The following is a 21,354-nucleotide window of genomic DNA, read 5'->3' as shown; positions in this document are numbered from 1 at the left end:
CAAAGGATCAAATATGATCCAATTTGATCCTTTCATAAGTGTGAGAATGTCACTTAGACGAGTGGAATTGTGAGATTGTCAACGGCTTCAATGTCAATTATCTCGGATCTTTGCACTCTCCTAGATTCTCGTACCCAGGAACGTTTCGCGGTTAACAAAGATCAAAATATTGCAGTATAGGGGACTTTTGAACCTAGAGAGAGAAGGCCGTCCTGACGAAGACTCTTGTAAGCCAACGGTACCAATCTACAAATCACTGTTCAGCTGGGGTGGTAACCCTGAGGTGTAATATTATGACGAGTGTAAGACTAATCGGTTCCACGGGTAAAGTCCCTGCCGTTATTTTCCATCCCAAAATACTGGGGTGACATGATAACTTATTTTCGATACCATCGACTGTCGATTCTGAAAAATTTTTTAAACGATTGCAGGACTTCCTGTAACTGAAATAGATATTTATAAACAGTCACATTCTTTTAAGAATGTCAGAATGAATGGCCCAACAATGCGTAAAAAGTCGACATTCACTTAATCTAACAGATATAGATTTCTCGACACTATCGATTCGATAGTGTAGAAAAGTTATCATTCCACCCCTGATTGGGTTAGCCCTCTGAGTGAGAGGGTGTGCTTCTTTAAAAAGATAGCTTATGTGCCTTAGATGGTGCGCTCTCAACAGAATGTCAATCGATCCTGAGCTACAAGTACATCAACATACCCTTAACAAGAGTAATCTTGTCGGGCTACCACCACCAGTTGTGCTTCTCTGCTTTCCAAGTCCTCGGTTATTTTGATCTCACTCGGGTAAGCTGAAGTTACAATGGGGTTGTGGATATTCGACGAGTTATTCTGAAGGCTCAGTCGCATCGAATCCTTAGTTGGTCTTTACCTGCGAAGCGAGGAGGAGAAGGATGCCAGAGTTGTAGCTGTCTTGCAATGGGTAGTGGGGCTCAATCCTGGAAGGCAAGTGATGAAGGGAGTTCCAGCATGTTCTGATGTGGGGCCTGTAACGGGTGTGCTACAATATATTTAGATTTAAGATTTGTCTATGGGTCGGCTTAAAAACCTTTATCGGTTCCGCTGCATCCAGGCCACTTATTTGGGCCCATTATTATGCACTCTCCATTACTCCATTCTATCTTAAACCCCAAGGCGATCCTCCAGCTCCATATCTCGGCTTCTGTATGCCTGAGGTACACACACAGTACCGTTTCTATATTGCGGCAGACTAGCCTTGGATGGATCAGTTGCAGTGAATGTGTATTTGTATCTACAGATATTTTCATGCCGAACTCGTTTCTGTACCAGCCTCTCTTGTTTAGGCGGTTCATTGTCAATGCAATAGCCATTACTTTTCATCCATTCACTGGACTAATTCGATACGGCTGCTGAAAAATTTGCAGCTGCCGAGGTGCCAGGTTTCGAACCCGATACCTCATAGTTGTAGAGAAGAAACACTACTCTACCAACTGATCCACTGAGGCTCTATGTTACAATATATAGATTCCTACTGAAGTCAATCATTGGTATGGTCTTCTGAGAAGCTGCTGAATTTTGACAAATGGGTTCTGAGGGATCTACGAGCTTTTCCTTGAGGAAATTACAGATGAATTCCAAATAATAATAAACCATGAACTAGAGGTGCTTAATGGAGACGCCGGCATTGTGCCCCTATCTGAGCGAGAGGGAAGAATGCTCAGAACACTATATGAGGGAAATCCGGATGAAAAAGAGGGGTAATTCCGAAAGATGGAAGAACATGTTGTATGATGTTCTCAAAATAGTAGTGCTGCGACGCTGGCGTTAGATCAGCAGAGCATTTGAACCCAGGACACTTACATCATAGAGCGAGTATTCTACCACTTAACTCAGTTAGGGCTTCGGTCCATAATTTTAGAGAGGAGGGGGAAGGTAGAGTAAAATGAAGGTCATATTAGTGATAAGGAGGTCAATTCATATGGGGAGGGATCTCCCAAAGTTCCCAAGTCACTCTCTAACCGTTAGGCCTCTAGGTCTGATGTAATAGATGAGAATATAGGCATTGTATCTGACATTCTTGATCTTGAGTCACTCATTTGAAGTTAAGTTGTTGGAAATTTTCGTGGGACAGCAATATGCAACAATCCTCTTTCTAAATTGCTATACAACAATCTCATTCCTCGTGTGGTTCTTTGTTATTACATCTCAAATGCACTCTAACGGTGTAATTTAGCTGTGCAATGATTATTTTGAATTGAATATCCAATATTTGATGGCTTCACTGCCTTTACTGTTGTATTGATGGCTTTACTGTGGCGTCGATGGCGTTGACGGTGTCAACGGCTTGGGTGGCTTCCAGGGCTTTCGTCCTCCCGTGGCCTATCCAGAGGATCCATCCTTCCGCATTCAATTATTTTCAAGAAGAGGTTCTTACATCTCAGAAATCAGAAGTCAACTTTTTAGCTCTTTATCAGAAAATCACAGTTTCACTTATAAATTCCCAGTAAGTTTGGAGAGCTGCAGAAAACCCACTTTTCGTCAGTGCAGCCCACTGCCTACTTTAGCTCAGAATTCAGAAATGCCGTCAATGCCGTGGTATCTTACAAAAAAAATGCTGTGACTTTATTCCGCGCTTCTTGTTTTCAATCGCTTCACCGTGATGGCGCTGTTGTTGGAATTCCAGCGCCGTCTCGTGCCATTTCTCCGCAACAGTTTCACATTTGACATTTCACATGCGAGTTTTTTTTTGTTTCGCAAAGGAGAAATTTTTAATTTGAAACAACAAATTCATGGTGGTGTCGAGTTTTATTTATTTTCTGCAGTGCTATACACCTGCCGTGACAATGTTTGTGCATATTGCGTGAGTGCATTAGTGGGGTGAGTGAATGAGGGGAAAAAGAAATGGAAATTTGCATGGGTGGCTGGTGAAAAGTGAACCGAGAAAAAGGTTGTCTTCTCCCGTGTCTGTGTCAAGTCCAATGAGAATTTTTTCTTTAAGAAATAAATATGAATAACAGTGTCAGCCCGTGCACTGTTTGCGTGAAAATCCATTAACGGATGTTTAATGTTTTCGCAGAAGTGAATTAACCGTTTACTAGGTGAATGGAAGTTACGATTGAGACAATTGTACAGAAAGTCTCCTTTGCCCATTGAAATTTATACCAAAATTGGGAAGTTTTCACTTCTGGGGCTTTCCTGGGAATTCGTGGCAGTAGATTGGGGCGTTTCTGGGTCTTTTCCGCTGGATTTTCAGCAAGTTTTTTGTATTTTTACACTAAAACAAGTAACCCAGCAGACATAGCATATCCTCTTGAAATTTAATCGACGACCCAGTAAGGACAGTGTCCTTTATCCAGGACACATTCGATGAAACTATTTTATTTCACTAGAAATTTACAAAAATCCCGTTTTTTGCTCTCTTTTTGGCAATAAAAGATTATTTGCGCCTCCTTCCACCCATAAATCCCACTCAATTGTCATATTTTTATTCGTGACCAATCATGCGTGCAAATAAACGAGACAATCACCTCAATTAAGTTCTATGGAGATCACAGTCAGAAAGTGACCGAAAAGAATTCCCAGAGAGCACTCCACCAAATTCACTGAATTTTTTTTCATTTGGAAAAATTTCACCTTGCATCACAATGAAGCTCATAAATCAAAATTCTTGGCTCGTGCTTGATGCCCAAAGCACTTCATTGTATACTGTAAATTTTCTTCCAAATTTTTTCTTTTGTTAATTGATTTAATTCTTAATCTTGGGGATTACCTTTGTAGCTAAGACACACCCAGGACACCCAAGGAGTCGATGAGTCAATTCAATGACTCTCTTGCACTGCATTCTCCCACGCAGAAAGAAAAAAAAAACTCACTTTATTTTCTCTTCTTTCGCTTTTCCCTGAAGCATCTCAATTTTCACATTCAGCACCAGTCGTGGGAAAAATAGACAAACACGCGAGTGAAGAGTGCGATCAGTGAGCACACAAAAGTGCGCGCCAGCATGTAAATATGTTCCGGATGTCCGAGTGAGAAGACACCCGGTCCAGAATGGCATCGAACAGCGGTGGACGCGGGAATACGGATGAGGAGGCGCTTGTGGCTAGAGCTAATGAGGAACGTGAGAAGCTCTTTCAACGCTATGAACGTGGACGTGAAGCCGGGGCTGAAATTGATCCATGGGAAGATCCTGGATTTGAAGTATACCACCAGACAGATCGCTATGGATTCATTCATGATCGTCGACTGCCACAAAAGGTAAGTTTTTATTTGAACTTAACTTTAACTTTACTTAAAATTTAATTTAGTTTCATTTTTGAAAAACATGCATTTTATTTATTTATTTACTACTCCAAAAAGCAGTCTTAAAAAAATTCTCGAAATACTGTCATTTGGAAAAAAAATAATAAGCAGAAAAGCTGCACTGAAATTTACACTTTTAGCCAAGACACATACCATAAAAGCCTAATTGTGAATAATTCCTCTTGAATGTGTTTTTTTTTTATTCCAGACATAGAAAAAAATCTAAATAAAATAATTAACAAAGAAATATTGAACAATATTAAACAAAGAAATTGCGGGCTCGCAATTTACTAGTTTGTTCTTCTAAGCTAAGTGTCTTAACGGTAACGAAACATTCAATCAATGCAATCAATCATATTCTAATTCGAAATCTCGCTCTTGAAGTAAAAATCTCCCAAAATTAAAAAGTTTTAAAAAAATTTCGATTATAATTTTCTTATGATAAATAAGTTCGAGTTAATCCCAAAATTCATGCTTGTCAACGTCAAATTGAGGACTTGAATTAGAACCAAGATTTTTTCTTTAATTTGTATCGAAGGATAGAAAAACATATCTTGCAATTATACGAAACCCGTACCAAAGTTAAGTAAACCATCTTATCATTTTTTTTAAAATATTTAATTTTTCTTACTTAAACACTATTTCGACAACTTTTTTACATACACTCGAACATAAAACAAGAGATCGTACTATTTGGCTATTTTAGCTAAGACACACTTAAGGAGATTCTAATACACAGAAAGGAGATTTTTTTTAGGAAACGAATTTAGGGAAGGTTAGGGTGATAAACGAAATTAGGGTGCAGCATAGCGCAGGGGTGGAATTTACAAATACAATTATTTAATTGAAATAAATCATATACATACGGCTCTTCGTTATCCGGCACTTCGTTATCCGGGTGACAGCAGCCAAACACTGGCGGTTGATGTATTCAAAATTATTTTTACTAAACAAGAAGTTTCTCCAGTGTGAATTAAAGTATTATTATCATTGTATCGAAGTTTTTAATACATAATTGTGATAAAGAAAATGAAACATAAGCACACCATGAAGAAAATTCTCTTGTTCTTTGACAGAAAATAAATTCACACAGCATAAAATATAAAAACAGTTGATCATTCAAAAACATAAATGTCATTTTGTCCCCCAATCAGCCGGATAACGAAGAGCCATGTGTAAGCCCAATTAGCCGAGATTATTTTGATAAAAAATCTTCATTTAGAAAGAAAATATTCCATTGAACTTTACCGTTCTTGTTTTCGACTTTTCATTTTGTCTTCATTGTGCCCGAAATACTTTCTGTTCGAATTTCGAAGTGCCCCAACGAGCACAATTATCTAAAAAAAGCAGCATTTTCAGCATATTTTTGCTAAAAATGCTGCCTTTTTTAACTAAATGTGCTCTCTGGGCTCTCGATATCGAGTGTCAAAATGTTTTTGGAATTTAATTTTTTGAAAATCAACGATTTTTTGTGAAAATAGAGTTCCATTTACCTTTTATCCAAGACACTATTGGAGTATCAAACTCTAGCTCTGATTGGGAAGATTGGGTATGTTTTTAGATATCTTAATAATGTCAAGATCAACTGCTTTACGTTTTCTCAAAAAATTGAGCACTTCTGGTAGAACAATGAATGATCCTTTATTAGAAACAATAATCGAATTTGTATTTTTATTTAAGAGCGTGTTTAGCTAGCATCGCATTTCACAACTTAAATAGATTTTTTGATATGTGCAAGATTCTCATAATTCTATCACGACAATCATATCGCAGAAGAAATTAGGTGCGCTCACAGCTGGTTCGCACCTTTAGAAGTGTCTCTGCTAAATGGCAAAGTGGCACTATATTCGTACAAAATGTCGTTGTTGTTCGAAGAATTCAAAATCATTTTCGAATTTCCATGCAAAATTTTCGCATAGGGTAAAATGAGGCAATTTGGAACCATTTATAATTTGGGATACTTGAGATTTTTTCACTGTTTCAAATTAGCAAAGAGAAAACAAAGACCGCAAATTAGAAGAAAAAGACGTTTAAGAAGAAAAGGAACTGGTTTCTTCCTTCTAAATCTCTAAAACAGTGAGAAAATCTCAAATGTCCCAAATTGTAAATGGTTCCAAATTACCCCATTTTACCCTAAGTTGACTATTTGTCCGGATGACATAAAAAAGTTCGTGAGACTTTGTAAAGGGCTATGGGTGAAATCAATAAGGAACATAGAAAAAATTGAATTGTTCGAAGCTTGAGTCGTCCGAAGGTAACGCACTTTCCCCTACTGTTAAATAAATTTTTACTTGAAATAATTATTCTTTTTTTTTTCAAGTTAATATAAATAACTGTATAAGATTTTATGGTATACCAAGTTTTAAACAAACTCTGAAACTTCAAGTTTGCTTTATTAGGTCGCTATTTTTTTATCTTTATTAGGGGAGACTGGGGCAAAAAGTAACAAAACGGATATTTTATTTTTTTACAAGCTACCCGAGCACCTCCAAAATTTCTAATTAGCACAGTTTTATAGGAAATTTACCGCTCTACAACTCTGTGAAAGTCATTTTCTTCTATTTTGTAAGGAATATATTTATCGAGCCATTTTCTAAAAGGTAATTTTGTGATCATTCTCAAAAATGCTGGGGCAAATAGTATCAGGAATAAGATACTATCACATTTTGATTCGCTTTATTACGGGATTCCGTAAATTCAAGTAAAATACCTAGATTACATATTTTCATAGAAAAATTATTCTTCTACACCTTTGTAAAACACCGTTTTCTCTATCTGAGCGAGAAAAGCGCATTTTAAGCTATTTTACAAAAAAGACACACAAAAGACTTCACATGGTTTGACCAATGCAAACAATTAACGGCGACACATAGCATTGACGTTTCTTTTCACCGTGGGACATCAGAAATTGTTTCGGTTTTTGTTACTTTTTGCTCCATAGTTTTTGTTACTTTTTACCCCAAGTGGTCGTTTTTAATAAAAGAATTTCTGGAGAAAAGAATCTTTGTAAAATTCTAAAATAGATAGCGGATTCGTATTCAAAGAATATCCAGTTAATTTGGGAAATATTCACCAGTGCATCAAATTTAATATAATTAGCTAATAATTGAGATCTTCTGCACGGAAAATATTTGAAAAATAGGGCTAAAAATTTCGATATTTTTTTATTTTCTAAATTCCTTGTCCAAATTCTAATAAACTTACGACATTGAAGAAGACCTATGGAGGCTATCTATGGAAAAAAATTGAAGCCGCTGTCTTATTTATCTTGGAAGATATTGAATTTTAAAATTTTCGATTTGTGACTTTTTGCCCCAGTCTCCCCTACTCTTGAAACTTGGTTTCTTCTTGAAAATTAGCTTGATTTTCTATTTTAGCCAAGACACACTTAGGGATTTATAACACTCGGTAGGAAGGTTTTATCTCAGAAACACACCATTAATATTCATCGCAGGGGGGTGACATTAGCTCTGAAAAATGCGACCAGTTTTAGTGTAATTTTTCCCCTGTTTTCGTAAACATTTCACGAGATATCTCCAAAACTACGTAGATTGCCTATTTAGGATTTTCGGTTGCCTCTTCGTTATTAAATTGGCTTTTATTTTCTATTAGTATATTTTACTAATTCGTTCTACAATGACAGAAAACAGCTAATAAACTCAAAAAAATTTCGGCTCGCTAGAAACATAGAAAACCTAGGAAATGTCATGCCCCTGATTCATCGAATAATCGATGAATATAAAAATTCAACTGCAAAAAAATAGTAAACGGTGTTAGAATTACTGCTGATTATTTTAGTACGGTGTTTGGAGTTTATTGTGCCTTATGTGTCTAGTCGGGGAATTTCTCGAAATAGAATTGTGCTCAGAGCTTAATTTGAATTTCCAGGTGAATCCCAATGAAGCAAAGGCACGTGCCATTGAATTGGAGCGCGTTAAGAAATGGCTCAAGATGCTGAGCAAGTGGAACAGCCGGGAAACGGCTGAGAAGCTCCACAGTCGAGTGTATAAGGGCATTCCGGACAAGTTGCGATCAAAAGTGTGGGTAAAGCTGCTGAATTTGGAGCAAGTGATGGCTGAGCAGAAGGATGTGTATAAGAATATGCTGCGTCTGGCGCGTCAGTGTAGTACTGAGGCGCGTCAGATTGACTCAGACGTTAATCGTCAATTTAGGGAGCATTTGTTCTATCGCGAACGCTACAGCATAAAGCAGCAGAGTCTGTTCAATGTCCTCACAGCATACAGCATGTACAACATGGAAGTGGGATATTGCCAAGGCATGTCGGGATTAGCGGGGGTTCTGCTAATGTACATGGATGAAGAGGAGGCCTTCTGGGCACTGAGTGTGTTGCTTGCGGATAAGAAATATGCCATGCACGGACTCTATATTGAAGGTAAGTTGGATTTTAAAGTAAATTTTATTGAGTTAATCAATTTCGAAATCGATTAATATTTAAATTCAAATTTTGACACTTTCTGTCACAGGATTTTGACAGGATTTTGAATAATTACCGAACATTTTGTTATTGCAACACTTTTTTATGAATTTGATAACAATTTTGAAAAACATAATCGCAAATTTAATGAATAAAAAACAAATAAATACCGCATATTTTTTTTTGCTTTGAAAAAATTAACAATGAATTTATGTTCTCACGATTACACTTTCATTTCATGAATTTTAAATCACTTTAAATTTTTCCACTATAAGTGTCTGTTTTTTTTTGTTGGTCTGCAGGCTTCCCTAAATTAACGCGCTTCTTGGCGCATCATGACAAAATCATTGCGAAATTCCTCCCAAAGATCAAGAAGCACTTTGATCAGTTCAACCTCGACTCCATTCTCTATTCTCTCAAATGGTTCTTTGTGATTTTCGTCGAACGAGTAAGTTTTGCCAAAAGAAGCCCTCAAACAATGAATTATATTGTGCTTTAAAAAACATCAATAATTCTTTTCTATAGATCCCATTTAGTTTGTGCTTACGTGTTTGGGATATTTATTTGCTGGACGGGGAGAGAGTTGTGACGGGAATGGCGTACAGTGTATTGCGTTTGCACAAAAATAAGATCCTAAAGCTCAAGGATATGGATCTGATTGTGCAGTATCTTCAGGTGCAACTTCACAAGGATTTCGGCTATGATGATGATTATGTGATTAAGACACTCGAGCAGTGCATGGATGAACTGAAGAAGAACAAAATGGACCTCCCACCACCGCCGGGTGCCAATGAATTGCCAAAGCGTCCCTTCGGGGAGTTTCGGGAGCCGAGCATTGAGTCAAAGGTAAGATTTCGAAATCAAAATTGAATTTACAATCAGAAGGGTATGATTAAAATAAAATGGACTGCGACGTAATGGACATGGACAGTATTTTGGTTAAAGTGATATTTGCAAAAAATTCAAATTGTGGTAATGATTAAATTTATAGTAATGGCTCCGGCACACCTTTTAGACCAGAAAAATTTCATAAAGTCGAAATTCGAATACCTTTCTTTCCCATAGGCTTTGCATATCTCTCAGTCTTCGAACTCTTCTTCTTATTTTAGTCATCACAACAAATTTGATTGAGCTAAATTCAATTTATCTCAATCAAATTTCTAAAGGGATCTGAAATTTGATTTCATGAAATTTTCCTGATCTAAAAGGTGTACCAGAAGCTTAAATAATTAATTCAAAATGACCAGTACAGCATTGAATTGAAATCGGCAAAAAAGTCAAATTTTTCCAGTTAGAAATCAATTTTGGCTCAGCAAAAATGGATTTCGGTTAATGAAAAAATCAATTTTGGCTCAGCAAAAATGGATTTCGGTTTATGAAAGAATCAATTTTGGTCAATAAGAAGTAAAATTTGCTCAGTAAAAAAACGACTATGATGAGCAAAAAAAAAACAATTTTATTCAATACAAAATCAATTTTGGTCAATAGTGGCTCCGGTATACCTTTTAGGTCAGGCAAATTTCGTGAAATCAAAATTCGCATTTCTTGTTATTTCAAGCGTTTTGAATAAATAATTACGACAAATAATTAAATTTAGTTCAATCTAAATTGAAGTGCCAAAGAATGGGATAGACACGTACAAAACTTCTAAAACAGAAAAGGATACCAAGTTTTAATTCACGAAATGTTCCTGATCTAAAAGGTATGACGAAGGCATAAGAAATCAAATTTGATCTGTAAAAAATCGACTTTGAGGAGCAAAAATATTAATTTTCAGTTAAAAATCAGTTTTAACTCAGTAAAAATAGATTTCAAATTTCAATGGTTCCGGCACACCTTTTAGGTCAGGAAAATTTCATGAAGTCGAAATTCTAATCACTTTTTTTCTCACACGCTTTGCATACGTCTATCTCATTTTTTCGCACTCTTCTTCGCTCAATCGAATTTGGTATGCGAAAGAATGAGATAGTCATATGCAAAACATGTGAGAAAGGAATGTGAATTTTGATTTAATGAAATATTCCTGATCTAAAACGTATGCCTGAGCCATAATCAATTAAGAAATCAATTTTGATCAATAAAAATCGAATTTTCCCAGTAATAGAAAAAACAATTTCAATTATCAAAATATTAATTTTGGTCAGTTAAAAATAATTTTTGGCTTAGGAAAAATCCATTTTAATAATCCATCCATCAATTTTGGTCATTAATGGTTCCGGCACACGTTTTAGATCAGTGAAATTTCATGAAATCAAAATTCACATCACTTTCTTTCTCACACGTTTCGCATATGTCTATCTCATTCTTTCGCGCTCGAAAATAGATTGAACTAAATTTGAATTTATTTGATGTTTAAATGAAGAAGAAGTGTCCGAAAGAGTGGAAATAGACATTATGTAAAATGTTTGAGAAAAAAAATGTGTGAATTTCGATTACATAAAATTTTTCTGATCTAAAAGGTGTGCCGAAGCCATTAAGAAATTCGAATTGATGGATAAAAAAATCAATTTTGATGAATTAAAAATCAATTTTAACTGAGGAAAAAGTAATTTTTGTCAATTAAAAAATCAATTTTCGTCATAAATAAATCTAATTTGGCTTAGTAAAAAAAAACTTCGATGAGCAAGACCATCAATTCGGATAAGTTAGAAATCAATTTTAACTAAATAAAAATCGATTTTGATAAGTAAACAAAATCAATTTAGGTCATTAGAAAATCTAATTTGATGTACAAAGAAACCCATTTGATTTTGAACAGTACATGATGTCAGTTTTGGGTAGAAATAAAAATTATTATTGGTCGTAATGTGTTTGCCACACTTTTTCCATCAGGAAAATATTTGAAATCTAATTTTTTAACAGTTTATTTTTCAAACAAATTTCAATATTCTATTCTGTTTTTTGTATTCGAAACTAAATTTAATTTAGCTTGATGATCACGTGATCAATACAAACAGAGTAATTTAGAAATGTGCAATACGCTTGAAAATGAAAGCTATTAAAATTTGGATTTAATTTTTTTGGCTGATCGAAAAGGCGTTGGCGTAATAAATCGAATTTAGTATAAAAATCAATTTGATTTATTAATGCCTCCAGCACAGCTTTTCGATCGGTAAAATTTCATGAAATCAAAATTTATGTCTCTTCCTTTCTCGAAAGATTTGCACAAGTCTATCCCATTCTTTGGTATTCAAAATTGGACTGAACTAAATTTAATTTGGTATGATGTTTAAAAGAAGAAGAAGAAGAAGAGTATGATAGAGTAGGATAGACACATGCAAAACTTTTAAAAATGAAAGGGATGTGAATTTTGACTTTATGAAGTTTTCCTGATCCTAAAGGTGTGCCGAAGCCATTAAAATCTATTTTTACTGAATTAAAGTAGCCCCACTCCTTCCCCAGTAGTAAAGAAAAAAATGAATTTGATTTATTCAGTTTTAACTTCTTTCCGCAAAATGTTTGTTCTATTACAAGCACAAAATTATAATCTCATTTTAGTGAAGTTTTAGGTTTATCAACTTCCCATTTGAATTATTTAATTAGAATCGCAAGCTTCGTTTTCTAAATATGTGGGTGAGTGTTGTGAGTCAATTTAGCTGATTAACTGATTTTTGGAACATGACTTCTAATTCAGACATATCATAGCTGATTTCATGTTAGTGATAAAAAACTCTAAAAAAAAAACTGAAAAGCTATCGTCTTAATCAGTGAAGTCATTCTAATCAGCCAATTGTTGATTACAGTGTGATTTATTATTGACCATCTTCCACTGAGTGAGACTCTTTCGTTCATTTGGATCATTTTGACAGAATTAAAAAATCAACTGATAAATATATGTAAATTATGCGGTATGTGGTAGGCTTTTCACAATGATTTCCTTTCTCATAGAAAATTTAAAAGATCTGTAAAACATTTTAATTTTCAAAGCATACTTGACAGTGCGTCATTCTCCCCTATTTTTGAAAAATCTCGTAATCACAGTCAAATAAATCAACCGAATCCTTGATTTGATCCATTGATTGATTTAACTCTTTCGCGTCACACTTTTATTCAGAAGATGAATTCATGTAAAATTGAGTTTTTCCTAATGCTTTATGATCAAATATAATAGTTCAGAGAGGAAAAAAAAATCCATTGCGTGAAAACTCGGAAAAACCCCGGGTCATATATGACCCTATTGTCCTCAAGGGAAGTGTACATACCATTTTCAAAATCTATATCACGGGCTTTTGAGGAGTTTTTTTTTGCTTGAAGTTGTTAATTTGGCCAAAACCATGGCAAACTGGATTGTCTTGATGAATACTGTACTCCTGGTGTTCAAGGAATCTTCCTGGTAATCCCTTGAACAGTCACTGTCACAATATTTTGAGTAGTATTTGGCAAAAATAAACTTATCTACACATTTATTCACACACAATACAATTGCACAATATGGGACACTTGGAGAATACTCTAAAATACTGCAAAATATATGTTATAATTCATCAGATATAAGATGAAATGTCCAGGAGCAAGACGTCCCACCTGTATTTCACAAAGAAAAACAATGTCCCAACTACATTTCGCTATAGGTTTGGGACGAAAACTCTGTTATCCTTGGGGACAATAGGGTCATATATGACCCGGAAAATTCTACACGCTTTTCTGGAAAATTGAGAGTAGTTTATTATATCAAAATATGCAATATATAATCTTTGGATATTCTATTTTGTGTTTCTAAGAACTTTTTGCTGAAAAAAAAAATTAATATAAAAAATTTTGAAAAAGAAAAGTCATTTCACAAAGTTCGAAATGAGTGATTTTTGATCTCAAATATTTTCTTTTCCTGAATATCTGGAGTCTTGAGAAAATTAGCCAAGAATTTTACATCCTTCTATTATGATGTAGTGCACAAACCGATAGATTTCAATTAATGTAAATAGTCAAAAATAATGTTTTTTCCTCGGGTCATATATGACCCTAATGACGCGAAAGAGTTAATTTCTTACTAATTAATAAACATAATTAGATGAGAATACCACTAAAGACTAAAACAAAGGTAATGAATGACACTTCAAACTGTCACCAAACACTGGTAAAAATGAAAGGGTCACCAATGAACCTTTGAAAGGGTCACTGTTTTGACACCTATTTATCTCCAGAATAAACGAATAAAAATAATGAAAAAGTCATCTTTGGTGTTCGCTCAGATGAGAGAAATACGATAAGAGTAATAAATTTACGATAAAACATAATCTATCGTGATAAATATACATACAAAATTTCAAAAGATTCAAGTGAACCTTTCAAAGGATCAAATATGATCAATTTTTGTTGAAAAGGGTAGATTTGACCCTTTTATTTTTACTAGTGAGTTGTGACAGATTACACTGAGAGAAATCCGAAAAAGTCAAAATAACATTCCGGAAATGTTCATTTTACCCTGCAGTATTGATCCGAAATCGAAATATTATGCTTTTTAGGTGTATTAGGGGTTAATGTTACCCTTTTTCATGTTAATTTTACCCTTAAGAAGGTGTAAAATTAACATTAAAAAATATTGATATATTTTTACACCTAAAAAGTGTTAAAATTATAAGGAAAAATAGTTAATCGCACCCTCTTTATTTCTCAGTGTAAATAATTTGTTCAAATTTTATCGTGCACACGCTTTACTTCAAAATGCTCAAATTTGATATAAATCTTTTTCAATGCGTAGTTATCTCTACACACTAAAGAATTTTATGTCCATATTTGGCAGTTTTTCCTACATAACCGTATGCAATTTACTTCAATATGGACATAAATTTCTCTAGTGTATAGAGGCCATTAAAGGCCCTCAGATAATTTTCAGCAATATTTTAATCGATTTTTTCTTTGACATGAAGAATTTCCAATTAAAAATATCTGGATTGTGAAAGAATATTACAATGGTCAAACCTTTTTTTTGTGACCAGATTGGCAGGAGAAAATCAATCTTCTCAGATACTGAACGGGAAGTGACGGAAAATGTGATTTTGAGGCGTGAATTGACGCAGCAGGAAATTGCAGAATCCCGTCTATCAGAAGGTGCAATGGGGGGATCAAATAGTCAATTAAATACCGGTAAGATAATATTTTTCTGCAAAAGATTTTCAAAGATTTCTGCATGCTTTTTTTCTATCTCTCATTTTATCTCTTTTATCTCTGCAATTCTTTTTTTTTCCTGTAGGCACTAGTAATTTGTCTGTAGCGACTATTTACATGTCCCAAAACAGCCTTCTCACTTATCCCAGCACCAAAAGCCTCAACACATCTCTTAATAGTTCTAGTAGTTCACTTTATATTGAAAGTACAAGACTTTAAAAAGATATTGTGTTCTTTTCTTTGAGAGTATTAATTTTTTTGCCAAATAATAACATTGCTTTTTGTTAATGATTTTTCCTTTTGAAGTGTGTAATAACAGATAAAAATCTACTATCCTTTTTTAGTACTACCTCGTGTTTGTATGTAAAGAAGTTAAAAAAAAATCCCATAGGAGGTGAATATTTGTAGTGAAAATTTGTTTTCTGTAGTTTTTTCAATGTTTAGTGATTTTTTGGAAAGTAGATTTTAATTAACTTTTTGAAATATTTTTTCTCGTGGTAATTGGTGATTTTTTTAGGTGATTTTATGAGCAGAAAATTTGCATGATTCTGACAATAATTTTTGCGTTTTTGTGACAAGAGACAAAAAATTGGGGGAGGTTTTGTTGAAAGGGAGAGTTTCTCTTTTTTTCTTCGCTAACAAAAATCCGCTTTTTTCTGGACACGATTGGGAATTAATATTGCATGCAAATAAGGTTGGTTTGGCATGAATTTCTAATCTTTCTCTCTTTCTCAATTTATTTATTAATATTGAAAAATATGCGAGAGTTCCAAGGAATTTATTGATTTTTCAATTTAATTTTTGATTAAAAAATAGTTCATGTGGCCGAATCGGAAGATGGAGGTTCTCTGGGATTGGGTAGTTCGAGAAAATCACTCGCTGATACTTCAGTGACTTCTACGGCGGATTTGAGTATCTTCTCGGGTGGTCAGAGATCGCATCAGGCATTTGATATTTATCACCATCAAGATGACACGCAGAGTCTCCACACAGAAGGTGGAGGAATTGTTGAGGATGAAGATGAAAGCAGTCCAGGGTGAGTTTTCACATTTAAACCTATACTAACCGGAAATATCCTATTTTTTAATAACCAAATCTTCAAATTCATGAATAATATATGCAGAAAAAATAGGAAAAATGCTACAGAATCCCCCATTCCAATTCCTTTTCCATATTGTGAGACATTTTTGTCAAAATTAAGTTTTTTGACGTGATTTAGTTCAAAATGCAACATTTTGACGAAAATTTCTCATGTCAAATGGCCTTAAAGTAGCTTAATTATCTTAAGGATCTACAAATTATCTAATTTGTAGGCAATTTCTTCATAAATCATATACAAGGTCAGGTATTTTGATTCAAAAGTGATATTTCCAAAATTATCCGCCATGCATTGTAACAAAATATTTACATAAAAAGTCATTTTTGATAGATTTTTTGAAGAAAACTAAAGGAACACATTGGAAGGAATTTTTGTCAAAAATCGCATTTTTGACAGAATTTTGACGTTTGCTTAATGGCCTCTATACACTAGAGAAATTTATGTTCATATTGAAGAATTTTTCCTGCACAAGCGTAGGGAATTTGCTATAATATGGACATAAATTTCTCTCGTGTGTAGAAGCCATAAAATAGCAATTTTTGATGTGAACCAACATGAAAAAGTCGATATGCAGAAGCACTTGAGTAAGAATAGTGAAATGTTAAAAAAGCATATTTTATGGTGCTATTCCAATGAATAATGGAACATGTTTTTTTTAGCACTTTACTATCAAGTGCTTCTACATTATCGACTGATCTTTGTGTTGTTTTATATTTCGTTTCGACTGTGTTCTCCAGGCCTCGCTGTGTTCTAAAACCTCCAAACAGTCGTGATATGAACCAAAAAAAATCGAAGTCGAACTAAAAAAAAGTCAGGATAATTTCTCATTGGAATAGCACCATTATTCAGATAATATTAAAATAAATTTAGGCAATTGACTGTTGAGAATCCACTTTTGAAATTTAGATTTTCAGAAAACTTTTAAACAGTGTCGATTTTTGGTAAAATATCTATATTTGCGTTTTATTGACTTACTACTGAAATTCTTAGTATCCTTTTGCGGATCCTTGTACGCTACTTGGTACGTAACATATCCCTGTAAGGTGTAAGGTAAAGTATCCTCGAGTCGACCGCCTCTAGACTCGACCACCCTAGGTTCCTTAAGTCGGCTGGTGGAAATATTTATTCAATTTATTTATTTTTGCAATAATATTTAGCAAATGGTTCAACATCATTGAGTCAATTATTTCATTAATACGAATCTGTTGGAAATTTGTAAAAATTGACCAATGAAGACTGAAAAAAAAATAAAAATGCGAAGCATGAAAGTAATTTCTTAAATAAAAATTCGCAGTTTTCCGGTAAATTATGGCATTCTTCTTGATATCCTTGACTTTTTTCTTAAGGAATTATTTTAATTATTACCCTTAAAGATTACTAGAAAATTTAATTTTTTAGTCTAATCGCAAGTCAAGGACTTTATCTATGTTACTGTGCATCAATTTGTGTTCTACGATTAAGTTAAATATTACGACGAATCATATATACTAAGTAAAGCTTTTTTCAGTGAAATATTGTTTCTTTTTACAAGGTTTCCTAAAAGTGTGTTTTCCTATTTTATTTTAATTAATTCTTAATTTTAAGTGTTATCCGTGAAGTGTACAAAAATCCTAAGTTATATTAATTACTTTAAAGTTTTGTGGTTTATTTAATTTAAAAAAAAATGAGTGGTCGAGTAGAGGAACCCCAGGAGGTCGAGTAGAGGCACTCTGATATCAAAATGGTCGAATAGAGGAACACTTCGCATAGGAAATCTCGGAAATATTATTTTTTGAGAAATTGTCTTATTGTTTTCGGTGGGAAGGAGAAAAGACCAGGAATAAGAACAAATCCTGCACTCAAGAGCAACTCAACAAGGTTTTGGAAGCCTTCTGTCGCGGTTTGACTTACACTGTTTTTCTCCAATTAGAAACTTTCCCTTGTCTCCATTTGGATTAATATGTTTACAATAGAAGCATTTTACGCTCACGTATTTTTCTTGTATTTAAGAAGTTTTCAAATTATATCTAAAGAATTTTCACTAAACAGTAACATTCTAGAAGAGTCAAGGAGCTAATTTATGTAATTCTCTTCAGAAAAAATATGAACTTAATGCGTTGAATCTTCTGTCAAAGTTAAAGTGTTTGAAAATGATTTTGAATTAGGACATTTATCCTAGGCTGAATAATTGTCGCCAAAAATTTCTTGCATACATCACGGCGTTTACGTAATTTATTCGAAAGATATCTCCTGCAGATATGCAATATTACTATGTCACTGGAGTGAATTCGCGGGCCTTTTTTCGGTCCTGATAATTTTTTTCGAAGCGGAACCCCTGTACTCTAGTATGGTAGATCAGGGGGAATTCTGTAACGATATGCCAAATTTAAGAATTTTTATGAGGTAAATTCTTAAAAAAAAAAAAAATTGAAAATCAGATTTACATCACTTACTGAGAGCTTCAAAGGGCTTCTTGCAATGACTATTTGATGCTCATTGGTCTTCAATGTTGTCCTGTTCCCAAATTTGTCACGAAAATTTGTCATGACATTGTCATATCGTTAGAGAATTCTCCTACAGATCAACGAAGACAATAAGTGCTAGAAATTAATGAATTCTTTATATTCAATATCCCAGTGTTTAAAAAACTCTCTGGTCTGAGCTCTATGGATCAGTGCTGCATACCATTTATTCTTTTTGATTATATATTCCCTGATGAAAAATTAAATTTGTGTGTTTGAAATTCAAAATGGATCATAAATAAAACAATTAAAAATAATGGTTTAAAAAATAAGAAGAAAAATGCTTCAGTATAAGTCAGTCTTTTGCGCGAATTGTTTCTTATTGGTCAACATTTGCAGGTCTGGTTTCTGTTCATTGTCAATCGTGGGACGCACTCCCTCGACGATGATGATCACTCCAACACCTCGAGCCATTTCTCCGCAGGACATTGTGCGAATTTATGTGCCACCTGCGCCTCCGGAGGAATTGAATGGGAGCGGTGGGGTTCAGCTGCCGGGAAGTGTGACAGAAGTGGGGAGAAAGAGGGATTCTGTGGTGTCGGGAGAGGTGACACCAATAAGGAATTCAGCATTGTATCGTTCAGAGGAGGAATTGGCACAGACTTTGAGAGATATTGAGAATGGTAGGCATTCTTCGTCATCTTCCAGGCGTGGCAGTATGTCACGGAAGTCTCCGTCGTCGGCACTTGAGTCGGAATTTGTGATTGAGTGTAGTCACATGAAGGCAAAGGAGAGACCAAATACTGTGGCAAATGGTCAGAGAATGACGTCATTTGAGGAATTGGCAAGGAAGGAACAGGAACGTCGGGGTGAGAGGGTGGTTGTGGGCATTGACAATCGGATGTCCAGAAGTGAAAATAGCTACGTGAAACCACCGCAACATGTGTCAGATGAGGAAGAATTCAGCTATAGCTATTTTTCCACGCGAGCAGCCAAGGAGAATAGCTCCAGGTTTGCCAGTGACTGCAATATTCAGTATAGGGCACTGCCATCGTCCTCCAGTATCGAATACAAGTCCCTCCATAGGCCAGGTGATGGATTCCATCAGCGTCTGAGGCCACTGGGAGCGGCGGATGATGATGAGGACAGGGAGGATGATGATAATACCAAGAAGTCCTCAGATGACAGTTCTTCTAGTCCAAAGTCGCTTCTAGCGACACCAGTCAATGAAATGGTGCCCCTCCTGATGGGTCTTGGCTCCTCTCCGCCCATCCATGAACACTCCACCCGGGCGTCCCTGGGTCATGATCAGCGCATAGCAGCACCACTTGGGGGCGCCTATGACTTCACTGTGAAACATCGGACGCACAATTCAACACCGGAACCCAATAAAATCCGCATTACCATCCAGCAGAAGCAGAATTGAGGCAAATGATGAGATTCTCAGGAGTTTATGACCAGGTAACATGTTCCACACAAGACACACAGTTCACTACGCAATTTGCCCCAAAGAAAATTTATAGAAAAATCACGTTAAAAAATTTCCCTGATTTTTTAATGCCATTGATTTGCAGATTCATTGAACCCTCTTTACACTTTGCAAAGCTGTAAAGTTCATGCTCAGTGAACAAAAACACGCGTAAGACAGAATATAATTATTTTTCGGACATGAACCTTGGAAATTAACCAGATTTATTGCACAAATTTCATGAAAAGTGTTTGAATTGGATTTACATTGAATTTTTGGCAGACTAATTCAGTTTATTTGTCTTTTACCAGTATAAATATTTTTACTAAAGAGAATAATGTTTGACTCCATTCGAATGTATTTGAAGAAATATATGGGAAGTGTGGCAAATTCCGGCCAGCTTGCAATTTCGGCCACCTTTTTTGTTCCTCGAATTTCCATGAATTTTTAGTTTTTACATTACTCTAGAGATTATACAATGCAAAAGAATAACAAAAAAAATGAAGCTTCGACAAGAATTCGAATTTGGAAGAATTCCCGAAGGGCAAGGAACTATGAGAATAAAGGTGTCCGGAATAGGCCACCAAAACTATGTCTACATTTTTATTCATTTTAAAATATATTAAGAATGATTTTAAAGTAAATAAAGATGATAAACTGTCTACAAGGTTCCAAGCAACACTCCTTAAGAAGAAGGAATAAAAAAATCAATTTCTATTAAAGATATTACATTTTAAACTTGAGACTTTGGCGTTTGCATGCAACTATGCCGAAATTTGGCACACTTATCCTAATAAAATGAATGTCTAAAACATTTTTGTTTTGTCGTTGCCTAAACTTTTATGATTTCTCACTTCCAAAAGTTGTAAATTGACCCTCAGATTAAATTTGGCTTTTTCTACTAATCAAATTTGATCTTGTTGCTGAACAAAAAAAATATTGGTCAATGAAAAACGATTTTTACTGACTGAAAAAAATTCTTGGGCAACCAAAACTGAATTTTTTGTGTCCTTACTGGAATTGATTTTTTACTGACGCAAATTAATTTTTTATGGCTTCGGCACACCTTTTAGATCAGGAAAATTTTATGAAATCAAAATTCACATTGCTTTCTTTCTGACACGCTTTGTCTATCTCATTCTTTCAGACTCCAAATTCAATTAAGCTAAATTGACTTTGGAATGATGTTTAAAAGAAGAAGAGTGCGAAGGAATGAGATAAACATATTTAAAGCGTGTGAGAAAGAAAGCGATTCGAATTTATACTTTATGAAATTTTCCCGATCTAAAAGGTGTGCCGGAGCCATTACTAAAAGACCAAAATTAATTTTTTTTGTGATCAAAATCAATATTTTTCAGACCAAAATTGATATTTTTGCAGAACAGATTTAATTCTTTAACTAAACAGATTTTATTTTGTTTCTAAATAAATATTTATTTTTTACTGAGCGATGAAAATAAATTTTGGTTTTTGAGATTAAATTTGATCGTTTTCTGACAAAAATCCATTTTTTACCGACCAATTTTTT

General features: G+C 34.6%; 1 protein-coding gene across 2 annotated transcripts; it reads left to right on the top strand.

Annotated features, from left to right (window-relative positions):
- The first annotated feature begins 2,704 nt into the window (after positions 1–2,704).
- On the top strand, positions 2,705–20,161 carry LOC129803325 (USP6 N-terminal-like protein). 2 transcript variants are annotated; one of them, XM_055849781.1, is made up of 9 exons: positions 2,705–2,856; positions 3,884–4,233; positions 8,167–8,671; positions 9,016–9,161; positions 9,239–9,559; positions 14,650–14,797; positions 15,635–15,854; positions 18,758–19,819; positions 19,933–20,161. In XM_055849781.1, the coding sequence occupies exons 2-8, from the start codon at positions 4,027–4,029 to the stop codon at positions 19,782–19,784; spliced, it is 2,574 nt and encodes an 857-aa protein (XP_055705756.1). In that variant the 5' UTR covers positions 2,705–2,856; positions 3,884–4,026; the 3' UTR covers positions 19,785–19,819; positions 19,933–20,161. The 2 variants fall into 2 exon arrangements, with proteins under 2 accessions (XP_055705756.1, XP_055705757.1); XM_055849782.1 differs by having other exon boundaries at positions 3,905–4,233; positions 18,758–20,161.
- The last annotated feature ends 1,193 nt before the right edge of the window (positions 20,162–21,354 follow it).

The sequence above is a fragment of the Phlebotomus papatasi genome, chromosome 2 (genome assembly GCF_024763615.1).
Source record: "Phlebotomus papatasi isolate M1 chromosome 2, Ppap_2.1, whole genome shotgun sequence".
Classification (NCBI taxonomy): Eukaryota; Metazoa; Arthropoda; class Insecta; order Diptera; family Psychodidae; genus Phlebotomus; species Phlebotomus papatasi.
The sequence above is the reverse complement of the archived record's forward strand: the minus strand, read 5'-3'. Positions and strand labels throughout refer to the sequence as shown.